We start from the raw sequence: 9168 nt of genomic DNA, 5'->3' as shown, positions 1-9168 counted from the left end.
CAAAAAAACAAAAAGATATATCCTGGAGACAAACAGCTATATCCTAGAGAAAGTGAAACCAGATTGCACCTTGGTAGTAAGTACAGCAAAGCTACATCTCACATACTTTGAGCATGTCTGCACAACAATTAATGATGGCAGAAGAAGAATCAATACCTTCAAATTGTGGTGCTGGAGAAAAATCTTGAACATGCCATGGACCACCAAGAAAATAAATAGGTCTGCCTTGGAGAGGGTGAAACAACGTTTCTCCTTGGAGGCTAGGATTTTGAAGCTCCATCTCACGTACACTGGGAATGTGGCCAAGAGAGACTGATTCTTAGAGAAGGATATCATGTTTGGAGGGCAAAGGGACAGAGGAGAGGAAGACCCCAGATGAGATGGATTGACACAGTAACTTGGGCAATGGGGGTTGGTGTGTTGGAATTAGTGAGGCCAGCTCAGGACAGGGCAGGCTTCAGAACTGCTGTACACTGTGGGTTGCAGGCAACTTGATGGCAGAGAACAACAATTCCTAGAAGAGGCTATTCATTGAAGAGAGACATCATGCTGGAATGGTGGAGGATAAGCAAAAGAGAAAGAGACACTTAATAGGATGGACTGACACTGTGACTTCAGCAATGGGCTCAACTGTGTCAGAGATAGATGAGGAAGGCACAGGGTAGGACAGGTTTTCAGGTCTGTTGTTCATAGAGTCGCTATGAATCACACTTGAGTCGATGGCACTTAACAACAAACAATTATTTGAAAGTGGGTATTATCAGCATAGTCCATAATGAGTTTCTCTTTTAAGCCAAAGGCCAGGCCATGTTTCTCTGTTAGTTTAAATTCACTAGCTTAGAAGAGGAGCAGTCTCTTCTCGTGTAATTTACATCTTTGAAATCTCATTGTAGGGTCAACCATGTGTTGGTTCTAAGCTGACAGAATGAATTTGCTTTTTAAAGAAAATGTTTCTAGCATGCAATTCTGTTGTTGTTTGTTACCAATGAGTTGGAACTGATTCCTAGCTGACTCTCCAGATGGTTTTTGGAGACAATAAATCACATGGAAGGAGACCGCTCATCTTTCTCCCATGGAGCAGCTGGTGGATTTAAACTACTACATGCCTTTGGGTTGGCAATCGAGTTCTTTACCATTAGCCCACCAGAATTCCCTATGACATATGACTCAACAAATGATGGCTGAATTAGGGAAACTATCAATTCCCCAATATATTTTTTAATTCTTTTTCCTTATCTCCATGCACAAAGACTGCTCTCTCCTCCTACAGCGTATTATCATTCTCCATGTCCAGCCACAGATGCCCCTACATTCTAGATTTTGACAGAATTCAGAACCACTTCCCTACTCCTCCTGTTCTCCGTACGTCCCCCAAATCTGAATCCTATCTCTTTTCTCTGTAAACGTCTATAGCACATAATTCAAATCAGTCTCTGGATAGTTAGGCACTTTTAAATGTGCTTATGCATGTCTTTCTCCTAAGGATTTATACTTTTTGTCACTTCCAGCTGGGGAGGAATTCTCTCACTTCCTTTCCAGCTCAGTATACATTGTATACAGGTTTTTAAAAAACAAATGCATTCAGTACTGTTAGGTTAGATGTGTTGGGAGAGGTCTCTATGAACACTTTGTTATTGTGGCATGCCATCGAGTTGGAATCAACTCATACTGAGCCTCAAGCAGGTTTTAGGAGACACTAAATTTCACAGGACGAGATTTCCCATCTTTCTCTCACAGAGCAGCTAGTGGATTTGAACCGCCATGTCACCACACTCCTTAACACTAAGCCACCAGAGCTCCCTCAGTGAACACTAGGTCTACCACATTGCTGGAAACAGAAGCCAATAGTTAGCTCATTCTAAGAACCCTTCAAACCCAGTTCCAGCCCCTAAGAGTTAGTGCTCTCACACACACATGAATTTATGTCAAACTTCAGCCGCCTTTGACTGCGGTTCTTCCCTTGCTGTAGCACCTTCTATCGAGTTCTTCAACTTCATGCTACGGCTGAAGAGTGAAGGGCCAGAGAGATTAAATGATGGGCCAGGAGAGAGCTCCAAAGCCAGAAATGGACCCAGGTCTTCTCTTGGAACAGTATGTAATGGAACAGGATATAATACTGTTGATTCCAAGACAGAACCATTGTTTCCCAGCTTATTTGTGCCATTAGTCATTCATATCACTGTGACACTCAAGTTCTTTACAAGTAGACACTCTGTCATGGAGAAATCATTTGGTAGTTGGAAGGCAGTAGAGATTAGGTTGCTATTGGAAGTGGTCCACACAACGCCAATGAAGTGAAGGTTCTGCACACTCAGTCGTCCTTACCTCACAACCTTGGTCCCATTTCTCACAACTTGCATGTCCACCATACAGCCCCCAGTGACATAGGCAGCTAGGTTCAGCTCTGAGAATTCAGCCTGCAGGAGGGAGTGAAAGGAAAAGAATTCATCAGCTGATAATGATGATAACAATCACGAACATTTATTTTGTAAAAACTGCAGCTCAAACAACTTGGGGAAGTATTGCTATCCTCCTTTCTGAAAGATGAGTAAGTTGAGGTTCCAAGAGCTACAGGAACATATTCAAGGTTACATGATGAATAAAAGGAGAAAAATAGGATTGAGGCTGGAGTCTCTCTGATTCAGGGGCCCATGTTTTCAACCACTGTGAATGTCTCGCTGTTCAAAGGAAAAAAGAGAGCCTCAGAGGCGCAGTCCATACCGAGCAGTGCTAATTCTCAGGTGGTCTGAATTCACCAGCTGCTCCACGGGGAAAAGATGGGCAATCTCTTATGCAAATTACAGCCTCCTGCAAACCTGCTGGAGGGCTCACTATGAGTTGGTTCTGACCTGACAGCAATGAGCTTGAGTTCTGAGCTAAGGAAGTGTCCATAGCTCCAAGACACTAAGACATGCAATGATTTTGAACATAGCACCTTCTCTGGAGTGTGTGGAGGTGCAGCATCCCAGCGAGGTGCTCACTCTCTCTGTGGACACCCTCCTCCAATGATCTTCCCATGCTCCCTTTTTGTGCTAATGGCCACTCTCTTCACTCTGTGCACAAGGCTGCATCATGTACGTGAGCTGGTGATACATGGTGTCCACCTTGGTCATAGTTGATGGGTTAAGACCCTGTCACACAGTCAAGGAATCAAATGCCTTCCCTTGAGTTATTAAAACTATAATTGAGAGATACATAGCTTCTTTCTTTTTAAAAAAAATCAATCTTTTTATATTTCCAATTTCCTTTATCCACTGCTCCCTCCACTCATTAAATTGTGTGGCCCTATGTCAGTTGGCACTGAGTCAACTGATACATAGCAACCCTACATGTGTCAGAATAGAATGGTGCCATAGAGGTTTTCAGTGACTAATTTCTGGCACATATATTGCCAGGCCTTTCTTCTGAGGCACTTTCTCTGGGTGACCGTGAACCTCTTCCTATCTTTCAGTTAGCAGGGCATCACGTTCATTCTCTGGAGTACCCAGGAGTTCCTAGTTTCTCCCTATCGATATTGATTAAGTAATTATGAACTGAATCGCATCCCTGTAAAAGAAGGGGTTTAAATCCTAACCTCTGGGATTATAATTACAATCCCATTTGTTAATTGGATCCGTTGGGTGTGCTAGTGAGGCTGGACTAGTGTTAGGGTGCATCATGTGCCAATATCCTCTGTTTATGAAATTAATCTACTTTTGGCATTTCTGTTACAGCAGCTTCTGTTACAAGAAGACAAATACATCAACTGTGAGCCATGGGCAACCATGTTTTCTGGCACAGGGATTTGAGGAAGCATAGAAATGCAGGACACAAAGGGAGAGAAGGAAGAAAGGCCCAGTGATGCAGAGAGGGGCAGAGGCAGGTATAGGGAATCCTTTCAATGTTTACGTGCCAGCTGTGGTTCTGTCCCTGGGTCCAGTGGCAAGCTTCAACATCCTTGTAAGAAATTCTTCTCATTTGTTTATTTAAGCCAGTTTTACTGATTTCCGATTGCTTATTTCCAGGGTTCTATGGAATATATGTTTTCTATAAGATTACATGCACACTGACAATTAAGATTCTGTGTTAGAAATACATTAGAAAGGACCTTATACACACTAAATGCCTAAAGGCAATTCTTTGGCTATAATGAACAAAAATAACTTCTCATGTACAATAAGGATTCATTACAGCCTGACATTGTCCTAAACTCTTCCACATATGCATTCATTTAATCCTCAAGCTCGTGCTGGTAAGAAAACGGAAGCAGAAAGAGATTAAATCGCCTATGCCAAGTCACACGATAAGTAGCAGAGTCTGGCTTCAAACCTGGGCAGTCTGGTTCTACAGCTGGTGCTCTTAACTGTTATATTCCAAAGCCAACGGCATGCTGAAGGAGACATTTGATGAGAATTCTAGGAACTTAAAAATAACCCAAGAAAGACTGATATTTCAGGGGTAGGATTCTCGCCTTCCATACCGATGACATAGGGTTGATTCTTGGCCAATGTATGTTAGGCACAATTAATACCTATTCATTAGCAATGGATTGCACGGCACAGTGATCCGGGGTGGAGGGGGAACCCTCAGAGTTGGCCAAATCTTCTGTCAATGACCTCTACAAAGTACTAAAGAACAAAAATAGCAGTTTAAAGACCATGTTGTGCCTGTTTTAAGTCATGCTTCCTATGCAACTGAAAGTTGGACGGTGAATTAAGGATGACCAAAGAAGAATGAATGTCTTCTCTTTGTGATGTTAGGGAAGAATACTGAAGAAACCACTGGCAACCAAAAGAAAAACAAATCTGTCTTGGATGAAGTGCAACCAGGGTGCTTTTTACAGATAAGGCTAGTGAAACTTGGTCATGCTGTCAGGAGGGAGCAGATTTTAGAAAAAGAGATCATGCTGGGGAAGGTAGAGTGTCAGAGAAAGAAACTAAGACCCTCAGCAGGAGGGACTGACACAGTGACTGCTGTAACAATGGTCTGTAACAATGGGCTGCACACGCTGGAGTTCATGAACATGGCACAGGAAGGAGCCAGGTAGCGGTCTGCTCTTCAGGGGTCACTATCAGTTGTAGTCAACTGTACAGCACATAACAGCAACAATATGATGTGGAACATCTTTGAATGGAGCATTCAGACCAAAATGGAGCAGGAATAAAGGTCTAGCAACCTGTGCCTGAAAATCAGACAATAAAAACCCTATGAATCACAATGATCTGATCCAAAACCAGTTGTGGGCATGGCACAACACCGGGCAGCATTTCATCCCATTATGCATAGGGTCTCCGCAAGTTGAAGGTTAAATTGACAGCATTTAACAATAACAACATAAAAGAATTCATTTCAAGATAAAAGCAGGGTTACATTGAAAAGCAATGCCATGCATCCCTTTAGAATCGCTTAATAAATGATTCTAAATGGATACAAATACTTACTCGTGTCACCATGTGGCATGAAATCAAGCCAGCCAAAGTACTTAGGTCTTTTTCACTAATTAATAACCTCATTACAGTGAGAGAAGATGAGAGAGAAAAAAAAAAAAAGAGGCCTCTTAATGAACCAAGGCTAGTAAGTAGTGATAATGATCTAGTCATTAAGTCTAATGTTTTAAATATTGAGTCCCATCAAGAGTAAGATACGTTAGTGGAAAGACCATACAGAAGAATTTTTTTTTAAATAACATTCGTTCTTGGGTGTGTAAAGAAAAAAAGAGTTAAAGGAGGAAATCTAAAAAATGTCATAGAACTTATGAGGTTTATCAGTCTGACAGAGACTAGTAGAACCCCCCAAGACTCTGGCCCTTCAGCACTCTTCAAGCTTAGAAGTGAACTCATGCTCATCTCTAGCTTTGAGCTTAATGATAAACATGGCCCTAAGGTGAATGACAATACAAACGAGTACTTACACTTCAGAAGAATAAAATAAAAGACATGAAAAGGATAGCATTTGCCCTGGCATAATGCTCAGAGGGCAGGAAAGGAATGAATGACGGCCGAAGGGAAATGGGAAACACCAGGAGAGAGTGGGAATGAAGCTCAGAAGGCAGGAAAGGAGGACGGTGGAAAAGGGAAACACGGGGAGAAGTGGGACAAGTACTGTTAATATAGTGATGTCAGCCAGTATAGTCAAGCTAAATGTGTATGACGTTTACTGGGAAATCAGTTTGTTCTGTACACTTTCACTCAGATGGCAACAAAAAAAGAAAAATAAATATTGATCACGTATGTTCATAGCAGCATAATTCACAACAGCAAGAAAATGGAAAGAGACCAAAAGTCCATTAGCAAACGAAAAGATTTAAAAATTATGATATATTCACACAGTAAAACACTATACAGAACTCAGAGGCAACAATTTCCAAAAATATTATGTAACATGGCAGAGGCTGGAGAGCATTATGTTGAGTGAACTAACTCAGTCTCACAAGGACAAATACTACATAAGATCATAATTGTAAAAATAGAAGGTTAACCAGTAAGAGGTATATAAAAATCCAAAATGGGAAAGGGACTGGGCAAGAGGGCTGAGGGTGGGGAGGTAAGGAAATGACAAGGTTGCAGAGTTTGGTGAATGGAGGGAGGGGGTGAAAGACCTAAGAAAGATCTAGTGGCCACCTGAACAGAGGGGTAATAGTGGTCATAGATCAGTGGTAATTAGTTTTATAAAACACAGTGTGTGGGAATGATCATATGAAACACAATGTGAATAGAGGAATGAGTGAAACACAATGTATATAAACAAAACACAATATATACAAATTTTGCATGAAAACCAGTATAATTTTTTTTTAAATAGTAAAACCATAAAAAACCCAACTCGTGGAGAATCAAGATGAGGGCGGCAGAGGAAGTAGTGTCAGGAGCTGGAGGTGCGGCAAGCCGCATAGAAACAGGCAACCAGGACCCTCCACGGCCCACAGATTATCTATAAATGGACAATTAAACAATTCATTACTGATCTTCAATATGGATTGAGGCTCAATATCAAGAGCACAAAGATTCCCAAAAGAGACTGGGAAGTTCCATGGATGCAAGCCCCCCATTTCCAAGCCCACACTGCTGTAGCCCTGTGGGGACACGGCAGACGAAGCCCTGAGATCCCCTTACCTGAGACAGGTGGTGGGCACCAAGCCCCGTGACTGGTACAACGGGGTCCCCACATGGCCTCAAAATAAACTTATTCGAAAAGAAATCCTCTGAACCAAGATGAGAGACCAAGAGATGCAGCGCGAGGAGCTGGAAGTGTGGCAACCACACTAAAACAGGCCACCACCGTGGCCCTCCAGAGCCTGCAGTTTATATACACGTAAACAGCCAAACAGCTGACTACTGGTCTTCAATATGGATTGAGGCTCAGCATCAAGAGGACAAAGATCCTTGAAAAAACACAGGTGAGTTCCACTTCCGCCTGCTACCTGCCTTGCGTCACTGTGACCCCACAGGGCCACTGTGGCCAGAGTCCACAGGCCCCCTAGCCCGGGCTGACAGCAGGCGCCAGGCCCTGCAGCCAGTATGAAGGAGTCCCTGCATAGCAGGCTGTGATGGATGCGAGGGGCCACAGGCCCAGGCACAGGAGGGGATGGGGGTGGCGAGAGTGGCGGTGACAGTGCCATGGAGCCACAAGAGTTGAAGGACTAGATACGGGAGAGCATCAAGGAGGTTTCCTTGGACAGGTCAGAGAACAAAAGAAGATCTTCAACACGATGGATTGATATGGTGACTGTAGCACTGGGCTCTAGCGTGCCTTGGATTGCGGGGATGGCATAAGATAGGGCAAGGACTAGATCTGTTGTTCACAGAATTGCTGTGAGCCATAGAAAGAGCTCTGCAGGACTAGTGGATAGAAAGTTATACTATCAGCAGATGAGGGAGAGAATAATTTAAAAGTGATATATGATAGGGTATTATAGTTATCACAAGAGTCCAGCAGTAAGGGTGCACAGTGGAGTGTACCTGGGGCAGTGGGAAGGGTGCAGGGGGATTGTGTATCAAAGAAAGGATTTGTCTTTTACTTTTTCAAAGAGAGGAGTAAACTGGGGGGGGGGGGGGGGTAAGGCTGGGCAGGGAGAAAAGTGCAACAATGAATGAATGGAAATCCAAAATCTCTGTAAATGTTCATTAAAATTATTAAAATTAAAAAATAAAGTTATGGTATCAAACCAAAAATGGGTAATTTTAATCTGTGGCACTCAGGCCTGGTTTTAATGTTTTTGGTTAAATGCTCTTCTAAGTGGTATATCACTGCTCTGTCAATTGGCTGTACAGAGGTAATTCACGGTTGCTGTGATGCTGAACATCGTGGCACTGATGTGACAAATGTAATGGTTATCAGTGGTGGACAGTGTTTGGTGGAGCTCTCAGATTAAAACAAGCTTGGAAGCAGGAGTGGAATCTACTTCCAAAATAGCTTGCCTCCAGAAACTCGTTGAATTTAAAGAATGATGAAAGTTATACAAGTGTTCAGGTCTTTTATTCATAGGGTTGCTATGAATTGTCTACGACTTGATGACACTTAACAAGAACAACATCCTGGACAGCAGATTTCCTCAATGCACAAAGCTTTTGATTTCTTGACTACTGCTGCCAAGAACTCTTTTGATTTCTTGACACCTGCTGCAAAGAACTCTTTCGATGTAGGGTGGGTCTGTTCACCACTCTCAAAGGCCCTTCTCCATTTGTAGAGGGGGAGGGTAGTGATGTCTACTTCAAGTTGCAGTTGGACCACTTGGTGGAGGGGGGAGGGGGGAGGGGGGAATGGGGGCAGCACTGGAACCAGGGGTGCTATCCCTGGCCATGGTCTTCAGTAGGGTGCAGAATCAAGACCTCAGGGGGCTTTGGTAGAGGAATGCCACCACCCAGCCCCAGGGGAGAACTATCTGGCCCCCCAGGGTGTGCGGCCCACCTTTGGGGAGAGCCATCTGGCACCCAGATGTGCCAACTGTCCCCTGGGGAGAGCCATTCAGCCCATGGGGAGCCACCCAACCCGTGGGGTGTACTGTCTGGCCCCTGGGGAGCAATGCCCCACCCCCAGGGAGAGCTGCCTGGCCCCTGGGAAGAGCCATCAGGTATCTGGAGAGAGCTGCCTAGTGTATACCAGGAATTTTATCTAAGCCACTTTCTCCACCTCCTTTCCCAGTACTTCTACTTCTAACACCTCCAAAGCCCTTCTGTTTGTAACTCACAA

At 43.6% G+C, this 9168-nt stretch overlaps 1 protein-coding gene across 2 annotated transcripts in view; it reads right to left on the bottom strand.

Moving 5' to 3' along the window:
* The window catches only part of SYN3 (synapsin III), a 785331-nt gene that overhangs the window by 650716 nt on the left and 125447 nt on the right, over positions 1–9168 (bottom strand). For both annotated transcript variants that reach the window (XM_006897530.1, XM_006897529.1), the window contains exon 3: positions 2326–2417. In XM_006897530.1, the coding sequence (XP_006897592.1) occupies positions 2326–2417 (92 nt within the window). The remainder of the gene's footprint in view (positions 1–2325; positions 2418–9168) is intronic.

Source organism: Elephantulus edwardii, unplaced genomic scaffold (assembly GCF_000299155.1).
Source record: "Elephantulus edwardii isolate Elephantulus edwardi_28Jun2011 unplaced genomic scaffold, EleEdw1.0 scaffold00211, whole genome shotgun sequence".
NCBI classification, from domain to species: Eukaryota; Metazoa; Chordata; class Mammalia; order Macroscelidea; family Macroscelididae; genus Elephantulus; species Elephantulus edwardii.
Note: the sequence above shows the minus strand (reverse complement) of the source record. Positions and strands in the feature narration are given on the sequence as shown.